General features: G+C 37.0%; 1 protein-coding gene across 3 annotated transcripts in view; it reads right to left on the bottom strand.

Moving 5' to 3' along the window:
* The window catches only part of RB1 (RB transcriptional corepressor 1), a 174870-nt gene that overhangs the window by 73361 nt on the left and 81567 nt on the right, over nucleotides 1-19942 (bottom strand). For all 3 annotated transcript variants that reach the window (XM_065533233.2, XM_005585835.5, XM_015439274.4), the window contains 4 exons: nucleotides 18933-18989; nucleotides 18476-18507; nucleotides 18318-18394; nucleotides 17112-17308 (listed from right to left, as the gene is read on the bottom strand). In XM_065533233.2, the coding sequence (XP_065389305.1) occupies nucleotides 17112-17308; nucleotides 18318-18394; nucleotides 18476-18507; nucleotides 18933-18989 (363 nt within the window). The remainder of the gene's footprint in view (nucleotides 1-17111; nucleotides 17309-18317; nucleotides 18395-18475; nucleotides 18508-18932; nucleotides 18990-19942) is intronic.

Genomic DNA, 19942 nt, shown 5'->3' with positions numbered 1-19942 from the left:
AGTAAAAAAATAGACATAGTGGGAAGCAGAGTTGCATTTAGAACAAGCTAAATAATTTCAGTTTTGAATAATGAAGTCGTCTCCTAAATCACTTGAGAAACTAGTTTTTGCTGTGGAAGTCAAGGGCAAAGCTATATTAGTAATACATTGGGTCAGAGTGAGAAAGGTTAAAGCTTTAGCTATGTTTTCAGAATTGAATTTTTTAAAATTAAAATAAAATGTTTCCTCTTTTTGGCAAAGAACAGTAAATACACGGTTATTTTAAGTAATTCATGAGACGCTTTTAAAAATATAGCATAATTACTTTATCATTATATTAGCATGGCTGTTGTGCAAAAGTATATATGGCGTCATACTGCTTCACTGTCCTGATCCATGCTTTTAAAAAGTGTTAAATGTGGCTTAATCATTATCTTACAATTAACTTGCCTTCCTGAGTTGTAGCTCTCAGCAAAATATAACTTAAAACAAATAATGTCTAATGGTAAATACTTAAAATACTTCTGCAAAGTACACCAAAGGTTAATGACCCACCATACAAACAGACAACAGATATCCTTTTTGGTTTTTTGAGAACCACAGACTGTTCTCCCTTTTGTGTTTGCTTCCTGTCCATATTGACATTTCAAAAGAATACCAAAAAAGCTTAAAATTTTGTTTATAAGTTTGTCAATAAATCAGGACTCTAAAACCATGGGCTATTCATTACAAATTGTACTCATACATAAAATGACCCTTGATTTAAATTTGAAGAAATAATTTGAAAGATATGTTTTAAATATTTTCTTTTTTATTACACTTTAAGTTCTAGGATACATGTACAGAACGTGCAGGTTTGTTACATAGGTATACACATGCCATGGTGATTTGCTGCACCCATCAACCCATCATCTACATTAGGTATTTCTCCTAATGCTATCCTTCCCTTAGACCTCCACCGCCTGACAGGCCCTGGTATGTGATGTTCCCCTCCATGTGTCCATGTGTTCTCATTGTTCAACTTTAACTTATGAGTGAAAACATGCACTGTTTGGTTTTCTCTTCCTGTGTTAGTTTGCTGAGAATAATGGTTTCCAGTTTCATCCATGTCCCTGCAAAGGACATGAACTCATCCTTTTTTATGGCTGCATAGTATTCCATGGAGTATATGTGCCATGTTTTCTTTATCCAGTCTACCATTGATAGGCATTTGGGATGGTTTCAAGTCTTTGCTATTGTGAATAGTGCTGCAATAAACATATGTGTGCATGTTCTTTTTAGTAGAACGATTTATAATCCTTTAGGTATATACTCAGTAATGAGATTACTGGGTCAAATGTTATTTCTGGCTCTAGATCCTTAAGGAATCGCCACACTGTCTTCCACAATGGTTGAACTAATTTACACTCCCACCAACAGTGTAAAAGTGTTCCTATTACTCCACAGTCTCTCCAGCATCTGTTGTTTCCTGACTTTTTAACGATTGCCATTCTAACTGCCATGAGATGGTATCTCATTGTGGTTTTGATTTGCATTTCTCTAACGACCAGTGATGATAAGCTTTTTTTCATATGTTTGTTGGCCACATAAATATCTTCTTTTGAGAAGTGTCTGTTCATATCCTTCACCCACTTTCTGATAGGGTTGTTTGTTTTCCTGTAAATTTGTTTAAGTTCCTTGTAGATTCTGAATATTAGCTCATCAGATGGATAGATTCCAAAAATTATCTCCCATTCTGTAAGTTGCCTGTTCACTCTGAAGATAGTTTCTTTTGCTGTGCAGAAGCTCTTTAGTTTAATAAGATCCCATTTGTCAATTTTGGCTTTTGTTGCCATTGCTTTTGGTGTTTTAGTCATGAAGTCTTTGCCCATGCCTATGTCCTAAATGGTATTGCCTAGGTTTTCTTCTAGGGTTTTTATGGCTTTAGGTCTTACATTTAAGTCTTTAATCAATCTTGAGTTAATTTTTGTATGAGGTGTAAGAAAGGGGTCCAGCTTCAGTTTTCTGCATATGGCTAGCCAGTTTTCCCAACATGACTTGTTAAATAGAGAACCCTTTGCCCAGTGCTTGTTTTTGTCAGGTTTGTCAAAGATCAGATGGTTGTAGATATGTGGCATTATTTCTGAGGTCTCTGTTCTGTTCTGTCGGTTTATTTATCTGTTTTGGTACCAGTACCATGCTGTTTTGATTATTGTGGCCTTGTAGTATAGTTTGAAGGCAGGTAGTGTGCTGCCTCCATCTTTGTTCTGTTTGCTTAGGATTGTCTTAGCTATACAGGCTCTTTTTGTGGTTCCATATAAAATTTAAAGTAGTTTTCTCTAATTCTGTGAAGAAAGCCAAAGGTAGCTTGATGCAGATAGCATTGAATCTATAAATTACTTTGGGCAGTATGACCATTTTTACGCTATAATTCTTCCTATCCATGAGCATGGAATGTTTTTCCATTTGTTTGTGTCCTCTCTTATTTCCCTGAGCAGTGGCTGCTCTTAATATTTTTTCCTTCATTTCAACCTTGGTGAATCTGACAATTATATGTCTTCGGGTTGCTCTTCTTGAGGAGTATCTTTGTGGTGTTCCCCGTATTTCTCAAATTTGAATGTTGGACTGTCTTGCTGGGTTGGGAATGTTCTCCTGAAGAGTGTTTTCTAACTTGGTTCCATTCTCCCTGTCACTTTCAGGTACACCGATCAAATGTAGGTTTGGTCTTTTCATATAGTCCCCTATTTCTTGGAGGCTTTGTTTGTTCCTTTTCGTTCTTTTTTCTCTAATCTTGTCTTCGCACTTTATTTCATTAAGCTGATCTTCAATCTCTGATATCCTTTTTTTCTGTTTGATCGATTCAGCTATTGGTACTTGTGTATGCTTCACAAAGTCCTCGTGCTGTGTTTTTCAATTCCATCAGGTTATTTATGTTTTTCTCTAAACTAGCTATTCTAGTTAGCAATTCCTCTAACCATTTTTCAAAGTTCTTAGCTTCCTTGCATTGCGTTAGAATATGCTCCTTTAGCTAGGAGGAGTTTGTTATTACCTACCTTCTGAAGCCTACTTCTGTCAATTCGTCAAACTCATTCTCTGTCCAGTTTTGTTCCCTTGGTGGCGAGGAGTTGTGATTCTTTGGAAGAGAAAAGGCACTCTGGTTTTTGGAATTTTCAGCCCTTTTGCTCTGGTTTTTCCTCATCTTCGTGATTGTATCTACCTTTGGTCTTTGACGTTGGTGACCTTCAAATGGGGTTTCTGTGTGGACGTCCTTTTTGTTGATGTTGATACTATTCATTTCTGTTTGTTAGTTCTCCTTCTAACAGTCAGGCCTCTCTGCTGCAGGTCTGCTGGAGTTTGCTGGAGGTCCACTCCAGACCCTGTTTGCCTGGATATCACCAGCAGAACAGCAAAGACTGCTGCCTGTTCTTTCCTCTAGAAGCTTTATCCCAGGGGGCACCCACCAGATGGCACCTGGAGCTCTCCTGTATGAGGTGTCTGTCGATTCCTGCCAGGAGGTGTTTCCCAGTCAGGAAGCACGGGGGTCAGGGACCCACTTGAGGAGGCAGGCAGTCTGTCCCTTAGCAGAGCTCGAATACTGTGCTGGGAGATCCACTGCTCTGTTCAGAGCCAGCAGGCAGGAACATTTAAGTCTGCTGAAGATGTGCCCACAGCCACCCTTTCCCCCAGGTGCTGTGTCCCAGGGAGAGGGGAGTTTTATCTATAAGTCCCTGACTGGGGCTGCTACCTTTCTTTCAGAGATACCCTGCCCAGAGAGGAGGAATCTAGAAAGGCAGTCTGGCTAAAGAGGCTTTAGGGAGCTGCTGTAGGCTCTGCCCAGTTCGAACTTTCTGGCAGCTTTGTTTACACTGTGAGGGGAAATCTCAAGCCTCAGTAATGGGGGACGCCCCTTCCCCCACCTAGCTCTAGCATCCCAGGTCGACCTCAGACTACTGTGATGGCAGTGAGAATTTCAAGCCAGAGGATGTTAGCTTGCTCGGCTCCATGGGGGTGGGATCCACTGAGCTAGACCACTTGGCTCCCTGGCTTCAGCCCCCTTTCCAGGGAAGTGAATGGCTCTGTCTCGCTGTCGTTCCAGGCACCACTGGAGTATGAAAGAAAACTCCTACAGCTAGCTTGGTATCTGCCCAAACAGCTGCCCAGTTTTGTGCTTGAAACCCAGGGCCCTGGTGGTGTAGGCACCCGAGGGAATCTCCTGGTCTGTGGGTTGTGAAGACTGTGGGAAAAGCATAGTATCTGGGCCAGAATGCACTGCTCCTCATGACACAGTCTGTCATAGCTTCCCTTGGCTAGGAGAGGGAGTTCCCTGACCCTTCCCAGGTGAGGTGATACCCCATCCTGCTTCAGCTTGCCCTCTGTGGGCTGCATCCACTGTCTAACCAGTCCCAGTGAGATGAGCTGGGTACCTCAGTTGGAAATGAAGAAATCACCCACTGTCTGCGTTGATCTCGCTGGCAGCTGCAGACCGGAGCTGTTCTTATTCGGCTATCTTGCCAGCCCATCCTAAACATTTTCTTATGTAAAAGTATGTTGGCCAAGTACTTGTGTAACTGAATGAAGAAATTTGCTAATATTCGGTGACCACAGAAAAAGAGTATGACAGAATCCAATTGGTAAGTCAGCTACATTTGACACATTTAAAGGAGACTCAATGTTTATGTGACTTACCAAAATTTAATATAAGAAAATAGTTAATAACTAGTACTTCTATGTTTTCCATATAGTAAGCACCCCTCTGAAACAGTACAATGCATCAGTCAGAAGACCTGATGCATTTAACACAAGGAAACAGAAATGATACCCTAAATATTCTGTAAGTATACATAGTTCATATTTATAAATACTTCATCAATTACTAAGCTTTATGTTCAGTAACCCTGCCAGCTCCGATGAAGAAACAGGGACCAGATTCATTTAAACAACCACAAAATTGAACAACATAAATAAAAGAATACTTTTTACACAATAAACAACAGGCAGTACAGAACAGCAATCCCTGGGAGAAAGAAAACAAATGGTTAGCCTCATTATTGCCACAGCTTACTGCCTGGGGACAATTTATGGTCCACAGTCCAGAGATGAGAAACTGGAATGCAGTCCAGTGGTCCCCCAGGTGAAGAAACAGAGTTGAGAAATGGGAGATGCCAAGGCAAACTAAAATAAGAATACTAGGGAGAAGAAAGCTACAAAAAGAGAACTCCAGAGGGCTGCAGAGGGTTAAGCTTGAGTCTTCAGCTGAGTACTGATCAGTGCTTGGATGTGAGGATACTACTCAAAGCCAGGGAAGAGCCATGGGAAGGAGCAGAATCCTTCCAGGAGCTGACACAGGGCCCGGAAGAGTTCTGCTTTCCACTAGCCAGATGGAAAAGCCTTCTCATACATGGGACATTCAGTGGAGTACTCAGAAGAGCAATGCCTGGATAGTGAAGGAAAATCGGCTATTGATTAAAGACTGCTCTGACTGTGTCCAAAAACAAAAACCAGAGAAATAAATGAAGCCTTAAAAGAGTCAAATTATTTCCAGATAATTTAATTGTGTTCCAAAACACAGGTCAATAGTGAAAGGAATACGAAAATATCCAGGATCCACTAAAGCAAAATTCACAAATATCTGGCATCTAACAAAAAAATCACCAAGCAGACAAAAAAGCAGAAAAATATGACTCTTAAAAAAAAAGAGAGAGAGAGAACTATCAGTCAAGAGAAACAGACCTAAAAAGACATAGGTACTACACTTAGTAGACAGGGACATTTAAAGTTATAATACCTATATTCCATATGTTCAAGAAGGTAAAGAAAAGCATAAACATAATAAAGATAGGTATGGAAGATATAAAAAGGACCCAAATCAAATTTCTAGAAACGAAAAACATAGTAAGACCAAAAATTCAATAAATAAGATTAATGGCAGATTAGATACCTCAGAAGAAAAAAATTAATAAACTTGAAGACATAGCTATAGAAAGTATTCAACATGAACTACAGAAAGAAAAACCTGCAGGAAAAAAATACAGCAAAAAAAGAACAAGGCCGGGTGTGGTGGTTTATATTTGTAATCCCAGCACTTTGGGAGGCTAAGGTGGGTGGGTCACCTGAGATCAGGAGTTCGAGACCAGCCTGGCCAACATGGCGAAACCCCATCTCTACTAAAAATACGAAAATTAGCTGGGCATGTGCCTTTAGTCCCAGCCACTTGGGAGGCTGAGGCAGGAGAATCGCTTGAACCTGGGAGGCAGAGGTTGCAGTGAGCTGGGATCATGTACTGTACTCCAGCCTGGGCAAAAGAGCAAGGCTCCATCTCAAAAAAAAGAAAAAAAGAAACAAGACAAACCAGAAGACAATGGAGCAATATTTTTAAAGCACTCAAAGAAAAACCAAAAAACTGTCAACCTAGAATTCAATATCCAGCAAAAGACCTTTTAAAAATAAAGGTAAAATGTTTTTTTCCAGACATAAAAGCTGGAAGAATTCATCACTAGTAGACATACACACAAGAAATGTTTTTTGTTGGCTGGGTGTGGTGGCTTACGCCTGTAATCCCAGCACTTTGGGAGGCTGAGGCAGGCAAATCACGAGGTCAGGAGTTCGAGACCAGCCTGATCAACATGGTGAAACCCTAGCTCTACTAAAAATATAAAAATTAGCCAGGCATGGTGGTGTGTGCCTGTAATTCCAGCTACTCAGGAGGCTGAGGCAGGAGAATCGCTTGAACCCGGGAGGTGGAGATTGCAGTGAGCCAAGATCGCACCACTGCACTCCAGTCTGGGTGACAGAGCGAGACTCCATCTCCAAAAGAAAAAAAAAAAATAGAAATGCTTTTTGTTTGTTTTATAAGAATAGAGACAGAGTTTTGCTTTGTTCCCTGGACTGGTTTTGAACTCCAGGCTTCAAGAGATCCTCCCGCCTCAGCCCCGCTAAGTGTTGGGATTACAGGTATGAGCCACTGCCCCTGGCCAAGAAATTATCAAAAAAAAAAAAATTTTTTACAGTCAGAAGGAAAACAAAAGGAATCTGGATCTACACAAGGAATGAAGAGTACTGGAAAGGTAAATATGTAATAAAATAAAAACACCTTTTTTCTCTTGTTTTGAACTCTCTTTAAGAGATAATTGGTTTAAAACAAAAGTTATCAATGTATTGTAGAGTTTATAACTTCTGTTAAGCAAAATGTATGACAACAATAGCCCAAAGTTTGGAAAAGGGAAAATGGAAATATACTATTCTAAGACTCTTATACTATATGTGAAGTAATGTAAAACTATTTAAAGAAAGACTATGAAAGGTTAAAGATGCATATTATAAATCAAAAAACACCAATTACAAAATAAAACAAAGAAGTATAGACAGTAAGCCTACAAAGAAGATAAAACAGAATTTTAAAAATTCAATCCAAAAGAAGAAAGAGAAAGAGGAAAGGGAGAAAAAGAAGATGAAAAAAATAGACAATGAATAATAAGATGGAGAATTTAAACCCAACCATATCAATAGTCACATTAAATTTAAATCTAAACATCCCAATTAAAATACAGATATTGTTATATGAGACTTAAGAAAGCAATACCTAACTATATGCTGCCTATAAGAAAATCATTTTTTTAAGAATAAAGACAGATATAAGTTAAATAAAGGAATAGGGAAAATATGCCATGTTAATATTAATGAAAAGAAAGCTGGAATGGCTTTACTAGTATCGGGCACAAGTAGTTTTCAGAGCAAACAATATTACCAGGGATAAAGAGAGGTCATTTCATAATGATTAAAGGGGTAAATTCATCAAACAACATCACAAACCTAATGCTTTATGCATCTAAATTCTACATGTTAGACATTGGATTAGGTATTGAGAGAGAGATTTGTTTTTTTAAGTGAGTCAGGAGTTTTGCTTTCAGGACCTCTCTAGCCCTCTGCCCCATTTAGTCCCACTCTCTCCTGGTTACTCCCCTCAAGCACTGAAGATGCTAGTCCTTAGTTCAGTCACATTAATTCTTGCTACATGTCCTGGACTCTTTCTTGCTCACTGTACTTTTTGGCTCCTTGACCTCCTCATGCACTCCCAAGATCATTTCTTAAAATACAGGGAACTACCCAGAAATGTTCTGTCTCTGGAAATTCTAAGGTGAAACGACTCTTTGACTACAACCTCCTACACTTTTACTCTCACTGTTACTCCCACTACACCTATTAAACTTCATTAAATTCATTAAGTTAAACTTCATTATTTAATGAATGAATTATTTAATGAACTGTTCTGTTACTTTTTGTTTGTTTTGGGGTTTTTTGTTTGTTTGTTTTGCTTGTTTGTTTTTGAGACAGGGTCTCGTTCCACCACCCAGGCTGGAGTGCTGTGGTGCAATCACAGCTCACTGCAGCCTTAACATCCCAGGCTCAGGAGATTCTCCCAGTTCAGCCTCCCAAGTACCACAGGTATGTGCCACCACACCTGGCTAATTTTAAAATTTATCTGTAGAGACAGGGTCTCCCTATGTTGCCGAGGCTGGTCTTGAACTCCTGGGCTCAAGCAATCCTCTCACCTTGGTCTCCCAAAGTGCTGGGATTACAGGTGTGAGACACTGCACCCTGCCAAATATCCTGTTTCTTAAAACCTCTACTTTCGCTATGAATTTTCTACTTTATCTCTGCAGGTGAAAACTCCAAAGCTTAACATTCTAACCACTCTAGGGAGGGAAGATGGGAGGAAGAGAGCTGAGTGTGCACGAAGGAGCGGTAAGATGCCAGACTTTTGAGTGAAGAAGCATCTTGGAAGTGGACCCTATAGCTCCAGACACCTGCTGACACATAGTCAGAGACCAACCACCCAGTGAAGTTCTCCCCAAATTCCTGACCCACAAAATCATGAGCACAATAAAATATTTGTTTAAAGCCACCAATTTGTTATCCAGCAAGAGAACACTTCTAATGGCTCTTTTCCATCAATATTTAAACCCTACTTTTCTCATTTAAAAAATATGTATCTATTCCCTCCACTTCACACACATCAAGCTGTATCTTTACTTCTGTTATATCTTTATTTCTCTTCACAGGCAAAACTTTTGGTAAAAGCCATCTATTATGACTGTGTCCACTTTATCTCTCATTCAGATCTCATCCTATCCCCATCTCTTCATTCAACAGTCCTCGTCACTGTCACCAGTGACTTCATTGTTGCTAAAACTTTTCAGCTCTTATCTGAAACAGCAAGCACTCACTCAGACTTTGTAATGCTCTCTCTCCTTTTTCTTTTTTTCAATTTTTAATTTTAATTTTAATTTTTTTTTTTTTTTTTTTTTTTGAGACAGTCTCACTCTGTCACCAAGGCTGGAGTACAGTGGCACAATCTTGGCTCACTCAACCTCCGCCTCCCAGGTTCAAGCGATTCTCATGCCTCAGCCTCCCGAGTAGCTGGAATTACAGGCATGCGCCACCACGCCCAGCCAATTTTTGTATTTTTAGTAGAAACAGGGTTTTGTCATGCTGGTCAGGCTAGTGTCGAACTCCTGGCCTCAAGTGATCCACTTGCCTCAGCCTCCCAAAGTGCTGGGATTACAGGAGGGAGCCATTGCACCTGGTCAGTCTCTCTATGATACCACTTCTCCTGATTTTCCTCTTATCTTCCTGGCTGTTCTATCTCAATCTCTTTTGTAGGCACAGGCTTCTCTTTTCTGTCCATCCTTTAAATGTTAGAGCTCCTCAGTATTCTATCTTTAGCCTTCTTCTCTTCTCATACTACGTTCTCCCCTTAAGTGATCTGATCCCTTCTCCAAACTTCAGTTACTCAGCAAAGCATAAGGATTAATAGCTTTGGAGCCAGAAAGACCTGGGTTCAAATCATAGATCTTGCCATTTAGCTTGTGTGGTCTAGGGTAAGTTATTAAACTTTTCTAAGCTTTCATTTCCTGGTATAGGGTAATACTACCTCATGGATTATTATGAAAATTAAATTTAAGAAGTGCTCACCAAAGTGCCTGGCACAAGATAAACTATCAATAAAGGGTGGCATTTTTTATTACACATGTGTGGCAGCTCTTAGGTCCATAACCTTAGCCTAGATTTCTTTCCTAAGTTCCAGACACACATATCCAACTGCTACTTGACACCTCTATTTAAATGACCTATAATTACTTCAAACTCAATCAAATGAAATTCATCTTCCCAAGCAAACCTCATTCAATCCTAGGTATCTTATTTTAATGAATGACACTACTATCCACTTAAGTTATACAAGCCAGAAACCTGGGTGTCATCATAAGTTGACTCCTCTCTGTCCTTTACCCTTATGTAATTAACTGCTACATTTTATAATACAATGTCAGATATTGTTTTAAGTACTTTACATGAATTTAACATGAGATATGCACATATAGTAAAACAAAGTTTATAAATGACTAGTAAGTATGTAGATAATAAACAGGTTAAGACTAAATGGGGGAAGAATGACTACAGACTAGGATGATCAGGAAAGGCAAAATAGACCTTAAAATCTGGTCAAGAAAAAGGCAGAGGAAAGCATTTCAAGACTCAGGGACAGGCAAAAACAAACATGGTTGTGTGAGTGAAAGACGAGTCTGAATGGGGAAGAGAATACAGGCAAGGGTTCTCAAACTTTTTGGACTCAAAACTCTTTTATACTCTTAAAATTACTAAGGATCCCAAAAGCTTTTGTTTGTGTGGGTTAAATCTGTTAATATTTACTTTGTTAGTAGTTAAATCTTAATTTAGTTAAAATTTAATTAAAACTGAGAAATTTTTAAAAATTACATCCTACACAATTCACCCATTTAATGTGTACAATTCAATAGTTTTTAGTGTATTCACAGAGATGATAAAAATGTTGTAAAATTGACTATAATAATGAGTCAATTTCACAACATTTTCATTATCTCAAAAAGAAACACCATACTCTCTAGCCATCATCCTCGAAACACCTAGTCCTCCCCACCAGCCTTAAGCAACCAATAATCTACTTCCTATCTCTACTGAATTGCCTCTTGTGGACATTTCATATAAATGAATTTAGACAATATTTGGTTTTCTGTGACTGGCTTCTTTCAACATCATGTGTTCAGGGTGGTTATATATTCTTTCATTAGGAAGCATAAAGTAGCTAATAGCTTTTTTACGTTAAAGGATGTTGAGGGCTCAAAAAAACTTGAGAAAATTTAAAAATATTTATCTTAAACAATAAACCCATTATGTTAACATAAATAATTTTTAAATGAAAAATAACCATATTCTACAAAACAAAAAAGATAGAACAATAGCACTGTTTTATGATCTTCTGAATGTCTTTACTATTTGACATAATAAAAAAGAGCTGAATTTTCATATCTGCTTCTACATTTACTTTGTTGCAATATGCTGTTTAGGTTGAAGTATACAAAGAAAAATCTGGCCTCATATGGAAAGAGGAGGAGTATTTTAATAGCCTTTTCAGATAACTATGGTTATTGTTTTCTGACACTACACCAAAACTCAACAAGTCACAGTTTCTTAAAGGTTAGCTGCAGGGTGGAATTGGAAACAATCACAATGAACAGAAACAAATTTTTCGTATTTTCAGAACTTAAAATCCATTGGTTTATCTTGAACTTTTAATGAATCTCTTACCCATGAATGATTTTATAATGATGCATTTGGTCATTTGGAAATACTGGTTCACTGAATTATCTACTTCTTCTACATGTTTACAAATCTCTGTATACAATATTTTAGAAATCACATTCATTGACATGACCACCTATTTCATCAGAAAAGTCTTTTATAATATTAGGACTCTGCCAAGCTTTCAGTGGTAGATACAAGTTTCTAAAATTCTAATTTTTACTTGAAAACACAAAATTTATCATTGGCAACCTTTACTGTCAGTTTTCTTTGTTTTCTTTGAAGTGACAGGCTCACTTTGTTCATTTGCAAGAATCTACCACATACCCAAGCAAGAATAAACACAATTGCTCATCAGTCTTAGAAGTAACACATGTGTTTCATGAAAAGAGTGGTTCAGTTCACAACTCAACCAATAAAATAAGTATTTTTCCTCAAGACAACTATCATACCTTGGTATGTAACTTTCTACATCCTTCAATTTTACCACATTGAATATTAAAAAGACATACTCAAGAGCGGAGATTTAATAATAATAAAAAAAAATATCATACAGGTCTGTAGCCTAGAAGCAACAGGCTATTCCTACCCTGATGTGTAGTAGGCTATACCACATAGGTTTGTGTAAGCATACTCTATGATGTTCACACAATGACAAAATAGCCTAAATGAAGTATTTCTTAGAATGTATCCCCATAATTTAGCAATGCCTGACCACAGTTAACTTAAAGCTCCCATTCTAGTTTTTTTGGTTTTATGTTTTTGAGACAGAGTCTCGTGTTGCCCAGGTTAGAGTGCAGAAGCACAATCATGGCTCCCTGCGGCCTTGACTTCCCGAGCTTAGGTGATCCTCCTGCCTCAGCTTCCCAAGTACCTAGGACCACAGGTACATGCCACCACACCTAGCTATTTTTTTTTAAGAGATGGGGTCTTGCTTTGTTGCCCAGGCTGGTCTTGAACTTCTGGGCTCAAATGATCCTCCCACCTTAGCCTCCCAAAATACTGGGATTACAGGTGTGCACCACACACCTGGTCTAAAGCTCCTGTTCTATAAACCTGCATTTGATTCCTTTGACCTTCTTTCTATGCTGGATAATTTTAGAATTGCATCCTGAATATCATAAATGTTAAATTGTGAAGATCCTAAATTCTGCTATTTTTCTAAAATGAGCATGGTTTTGTTGTTTGTTACAAGAAGTAATTATCTTTGCTTAACTTGAACTGTTCTGTTTATTGGGCAGCAACTCCAGTCTCAGTTCAGATCCTCTGCCCTTCATTTGGCTGCTCTGAGTCTGTTATACACAGGAACTATTCAGATTTCAGACAGAATCTGGGTACCCTTTCTTGGCTCTTTCCCTTGCAGGATTCTTCCACTCTCTTCAGTGGCCAAGGTTTCCCCAGCTTCAACTTTGCAGTTTCCCTGGTAAAGAGACCCATAGTTTTCCCACTGACATTCCTGCCCTACCATACTGTCCTTCCCTATACCTACTGCACTTAGCCCTAGACTAAAAGCCTTCTCCTCAGGCTCCCAGCTCCCCTCTTCTCTTTCTCAACTAGAGTCTGTTCTTCCTGTCCAGTAATTTCAGTCAATTACTATTTGTATTCCAAACAGGTAGTATCGTGGTCTTTTTTTTTGCAGAGAGTCATATGGTAGGGTTTTCTTCCAACATTACCAGAGGAATGTGTCCTCCACAGGAGGTTTTTACCGGAGGAGTTAGCATGATGAGATTTACATTATGAGCAGATTTCTCTGGCTGCTGTGAGAGAAAGGCCTCAAGGTAGCAAATGAGAGATCAGTAGGAAGAGTCCAGAAGAGTCCAGGAAAGAGAGACCATATAGAGAATAAAGCACCTGATGTATTTTGATTTATAAACATTTATTGAAAAAATATGATAAATTCTGAAAATACTGAAACTAAGGCATCCAAATTTCATTTCATCACCTGCTGGCATTATAAGCCTCTTAACAGATTTAATAGGGTCAAACACCTGGAGGTCATTTCATCTAACCCTTAGGCATGATGCATTCTAAAGCACCTGTAATCCCCCAAATTTTCAGAGAATGAGATTTCACTAGGTTTCTCAACAGACTTTTCCAGCATCTTACACTCATATTGCCCGTTAATCTCTCTGGGATGAAAAGAAACAGAAGTGGACTTTTTCCTTCTTTATTCTTTTCTCAAGGCTGTCAAGCAAAAATGCTGAACCCAGTTCCCCACACAACCATTAAAAATAAGATGATATTCTTTTTTTCATTAAATTATTGGCAGGAGAGAAGTAAGCGGCACCTCATTTGAAATTTCCCTCAGTCAACAACTCTGTGTGAATATGTTCCTATCAATCTACAGTTTAAACGAGAATTTTTTATTGTGACACAGAATCGAAAGACCTTCTCTGGGTCTTTATCTGGGTGTTGTTTACATGGATGTATTCAATTTGTGACAAATTCACCAAACTGTCACTTGAGATATATACTTTTCTCAATATATATTTCAAATAAAAAAAAAAGTCTGTGAAAATGCAAATGTATCTAAGCCATATCCCTTCTCTATAATGTCAATTCTTCTCACAGGAAAAAATACACAGCATCCTGTTTGTGTGGCATAACTTATCTTCACAAAGCCACCCACTACCACTCAAGGGTTTTATGATTAAAAATGTAACATAAAATTCAAACACTAAAAATATATGACTAAATAAAAGTCTTCTATAGTTTCATCTGCCAAAGAACCACATTTAATATTTAAATTCGGAGGCTTATGACTTCCACATCTCCTATTGTAAATCAATTATAGTCTTTTCCAAACTTTGGACTTGTCACTTCTTCTCCAAAAATTTTCAAAAATAAAGGAATATTGTTTAGAAGCCCTAAATAATTGAGCTAGACAGACTTGCATACAAGCAATTTTTAAACAGTAAATTTTTATTACTTCCTACACAATTTTCCAAGCCTTTATGTTTTTTGTAGCCTCACAATATCTCTCTCAATTCAAGGCATATGGCATATGTTCAATAAATATGTGTTGATAGAAATAAAATTAACTCTCTAAAAGAAATAACAATAGTCACTTTCAGATGATATGGTAATATCTCAATATCAATTTCTGGGAGGAGAGGACACATAGCCTTTAAAAAGTACTCTATGTGCTTATTTTATTTACTTATCTATTTATTTATTTTTACTTTCACTTAATTCCCCAGATTCAGAAAGTTTTCTCCTAAGTACTCCTTATCAAGTGTAAGTTCATTCCATAAGTAGTTACCAAATTCAATAATAGGAGTATAACATTCTTCTATCAATTTCCCATGCTTCTCTCCTCTATTCACTGTCTATATGGCAACACAAGAAAACACTAAGAAATAAACTATTGCTTAGTCATTAAAAATTCAAAACATAAAGAAATTAAAACTAAGGTTACATGTGCAAATTAGGATTATAGCATACCTAAAGTCTTAATTTTTAATTACCATTTCTATATACTGATACAAATTAAAAGATATATACTTAGCATGCAACACAGTTTCAAAAGAAACCATTAATCTACAAATCTGATGATTCACAAAGTATTATCCAACTATGCAGATTTGAAGAGCATAAACTCAAGTTGCCAATTTTATTAAAACAAAAGCCTTATCAATAGTTATAATGCTATAAAGAGAATCCTAGACAATATAATTTGTGCCCCTATAATGATTGAACCAATACACCAATACCTATAATTGAACAATAGTATAGATTTTTATACTCTAATAATGGGAAAAATGAATCCTATTATATTCAACAAGAAAAAAATGCACTTTTTAATAATCTAAATAACATAATCTCACAATTTAAGAGCAGACATTTACATTTTCAAACATAATGACGACTGTATTTTAAATAAATTATCTAAATACTTTAAAGAATTATGTTCTGTTTTAGAACAGAGCCCTCAGAAAGAATACCACACATCTACAACCATCTGATCTTTGACAAACCTGACAGAAACAAGAAATGGGGAAAGGATTCCCTATTTAATAAATGGTGCTGGGAAAACTGGCTAGCCATATGTAGAAAGCTGAAACTGGATCCCTTCCTTACACCTTACACGAAAATTAATTCAAGATGGATTAAAGACTTAAATGTTAGACCTAAAACCATAAAAACCCTAGAACAAAACCTAGGCAATACCATTCAGGACATAGGCATGGGCAAGGACTTCATAACTAAAACACCAAAAGCAATGGCAACAAAAGCCAAAATTGACAAATGGGATTTAATTAAACTAAAGAGCTTCTGCACAGCAAAAGAAACCACCATCAGAGTGAACAGGCAACCTACAGAATGGGAGAAAATTTTTACAATCTACCCATCTGACAAAGGGCTAATAACTAGAATCTACAAAGAACTTAAACAAATCTACAAGAAAAAAATCAAACAATCCCATCCAAAAGTGGGTGAAGGATATGAACAGACACTTCTCAAAAGAAGACATTTATGCAGCCAACAGACACATGAAAAAAAAATGCTCACCATCACTAGCCATGAGAGAAATGCAAATCAAAACCAGTGAGATACCATCTCACACCAGTTAGAATGGTGATCATTAAAAAGTCAGGAAACAACAGGTGCTGGAGAGGATGTGGAGAAATAGGAACACTTTTACACTGTTGGTGGGACTGTAAACTAGTTCAACCATTGTGGAAGACAGTGTGGCGATTCCTCAAACATCTATAACTAGAAATACCATTTGGCCCAGTCATCTCATCATTGGGTATATACCCAAAGGATTATAAATCGTGCTGCTATAAACATACATGCACATGTATGTTTATTGCCACACTATTCACAATAGCAAAGACTTGGAATCAACCCAAATGTCCATCAATGATAGACTGGATTAAGAAAATGTGGCACATATATACCATGGAATTCTATGCAGCCATAAAAAAGGATGAGTTCATGCCCTTTGTAGGGACATGGATGAAGCTGGAAACCATTATTCTGAGCAAACTATCGCAAGGACAGAAAACCAAACACTGCATGTTCTCACTCATAGGTGGGAATTGAACAATAAGAACACTTGGACACAGGAAGGGGAACATCATACACTGGGGCCTGTGGTGGGGTGGGGGGAGGGGGGAGGGATAGCATTAAGAGATATACCTAACGTAAATGACGAGCTAATGGGTGCAGCACACCAACATGGCACAGGTATACATATGTAACAAACCTGCACCCTAGAACTTAGAACTTACCCTAGAACTTAAAATATAATAATAATAAAAAAAAAGAATTCTGTTTTGTTTTAAAGTGCCATGTTTTAAGAAAAGCTATTCTTAAATAAATCACTATGCTGTATTAGATGGTTTAGGGCGCTCGAATAAAGCTCCATTCTAATATTCTACTTGATTCTTGGGCTACAGACTGAAATAACATTATTCATTATTGCCTATTTGTTCTTGAGGTAGATGTTAAGAAACACCTCTCACTAACAGATAATTTGTTAGCCATATGCACATGAATGAATTTCTTCAATTATGTAGCTAGTTACTTACTGAGAGCCATGCAAGGGATTCCATGATTCGATGTTCACATCGTTCTAAGTGTTTTATCATTTCTCTTGTCAAGTTGCCTTCTGCTTTGATAAAACTTTCAATCACTTTGTAAAAATCAAAGGCTTTCAAATTAAGCACATTCAGAATCCATGGGAAAGACAAATCTGTTCCAGAATCAAGATTCTGAGATGTACTTCCTAAAAATGAAAAAAAAAAGTAACTTAGATATGAAATATTAACCCTTGAGCTAGGTATTTTTTTGGAAAGTCTTATCAAACAAAGAAAACAGTAGAAAGGTTAAACGATTTTTATTTAGAGCAGAATTTTTTATTTTGGAGTCTACGGACTCATAGGAAATAGCCTTCCAATTTTGAGTGTATGCACATCTATATTTTTCCTAGAGAAAGGGCTTATAGCTTATCTCAAATTTTCAAAGGTTTAAATACCCTAAACTTATATCAGAAACAGGTTTAGTATCTTACCAGCCATTTATTAGCATATCTATTTTAATTCTCATTAATCCTTGGTAAGAGGAGAGACAGATTCTTCAAGATCCTGCTAATTTCATTAGTCAGAAAATGGTATCTCTTTAAAATATGCATTTCTTGGTTATAAATGAGGATTCACAGTTTTCCTTATTTGTTTACTAATAAGGAAACTAGAAGTTCCTCTTTCACTGTGTTTTGCATCCTTTACAAATGTTCCTTTTGTTTCTGCAAGCAAAACTTTCTTTTAACATTTGCAACATAATTTGCAAAGTGATATACATTTATATTTTTAAAAACACTGTAACTGGCCTTTGTTCTGTTTATCCAGTGGGTTCCAGCTTCAGTCTTTAGTTTCATAACCATGGAGGTTATAGCAGTGCTTCCATATCAGTAGAGGCTACTCTTGAATACTCCTTTGGCACTCTACAATCTCACAGGTCTTCGGAGGGATTTCAAAATGTACCTTTTCTAAATTCAGTATACCAGTATACTCAGAAGAGGAGCCTAGTGAAATATTATCCCCAAGATGGCCTCAAATAATTCAAATAAGCCTCTTAAATGGCTTATAATGACCAATTACATTGTTCAGTATATAGTGATCTAAAATAAGCATTCCTTCTCCTTAACCTCACACTATCCCTCTCCTCCCACCAAAGAAACACACTACATTTTAACTTTAAATTGAACAAAAATGTTTATTCATGAAAATTTAACTTACTGCTATATGTGGCCATTACAACCTCAAGAGCACACGCCAATAAAGACATATGAAAAATGTTGTCATTCAGAAGTTTGCTAAAGGAAAAAAAAAGATTATAAGATATTTACTTTTATAAAAAGAAAAAAAAATTGTTTTACTAAAAGTAAAAAATTTACCTAAAATTTTGAATGGATAATCGTTCTTCTTCCTGAAACAGATAATTAAAAAAAAAAAAAAAAGAAGTTGTTTAATTGAAACCTTATTTGTGTTAGCATTGAAATTTTTGTTGTTTTTTTTTTTGGTTTATTTTTTGTTTTTTGTTTTTAAGATGGTGTCTCACTCTGTTGCCAGGCTGGAGTGTAGTGGCACGAACTTGGCTCACTGCAACCTCCACCTCCCGGGTTCAAGTGATTCTCCTGCCTCAGCCTGCCGAGTAGCTGGGACTACAGACGTGTACCACCATGCCCAGCTAATTTTTGTACTTTTAGTAGAGACAGGGTTTCACCAAGATGGCCAGGATGGTCTCGATCTCTTGACCTCATGATCTGCCCACCTCGGCCTCCCAAAGTGCTGGGATTACAGGTGTGAACCACCATGCCCGGCTGAAATTTTTTTATATTATTTTCAACTTACTGATTTAAGCATGGATTCCATTACTCGGTAATACAAGCGAACTCCAAGTTTGTATCGCTACAAACAAACAAAAAGAAAAATAAGAGCCTGCTATTTTAGAAAATCACAACTACTAATTTTTTTTTTTTTTTTTTTTTTTTTTTGAGATGGAGTGTCACTATTTTGCCCAGGCTGGCCTTCACATTCCTGGGCTCAAGAGATCCTCCTGCTTTGGCCTCCCAAGAGACTGGGATTATAGGCATGCACTTCTATATCCAGCTGACAATTACTAATTTTTTAAAAAGCCTTTTCTTAAAACATACTTCTCTTAGAAATATGGCCGCCAAGAAAACACAAAAGCTAGCTTGTCTAAAACTCAAGACTTAAGTATTAAGTGGTGATTAACATTCCCAAGTAAATTAACAAGAGGGTAGGTCCAGTACCTGAATTTCCTTAACTCATTTTAGTCTATATCATTCATACTAAAGATAGGTTATATGCCCAGTACTATTTTAAGCACTTTATGTGCCTTCTATAACATTTCTCATGACCTAGGACATGTATTTTCAAGATGGTTGTCTAGGATTAAGAGGACAGTCTTTGTCCATAAATTTAGTAAAACTGACACAGAAAAAATCAGATCAAACTGACCTTATGAGCAAGACGTTTTAACCAAATAACTGGTTCCCATTATTTGAAAGAATAACCAAATTTTAGAGATATAAACACACACCATATTATTTCATTCCAAATTAAGAGCAAAAATCTCATACACGATCATGCACCACATAACAATGTTTTTGGTCAATAACTAACTGCATATATAACAGTGGTCCCATAAGATTATAACAGAGCTGAAAAATTCCTTTTGTTTAGTGTAATGTTGTAGTGCAGTGCATTACTCACATCTTTGTGATGATGCTGATGTAAATAAACCTATTGCACTGCCAGTCATAGTATAGCACATACAATTATGTATGGTACATAATATTTAATAATGAATATGTTACTGGTTTATGTATTTATTATCC

This window comes from Macaca fascicularis, chromosome 17, assembly GCF_037993035.2.
Source record: "Macaca fascicularis isolate 582-1 chromosome 17, T2T-MFA8v1.1".
Lineage (NCBI taxonomy): Eukaryota > Metazoa > Chordata > Mammalia > Primates > Cercopithecidae > Macaca > Macaca fascicularis.
Note: the sequence above shows the minus strand (reverse complement) of the source record. Positions and strands in the feature narration are given on the sequence as shown.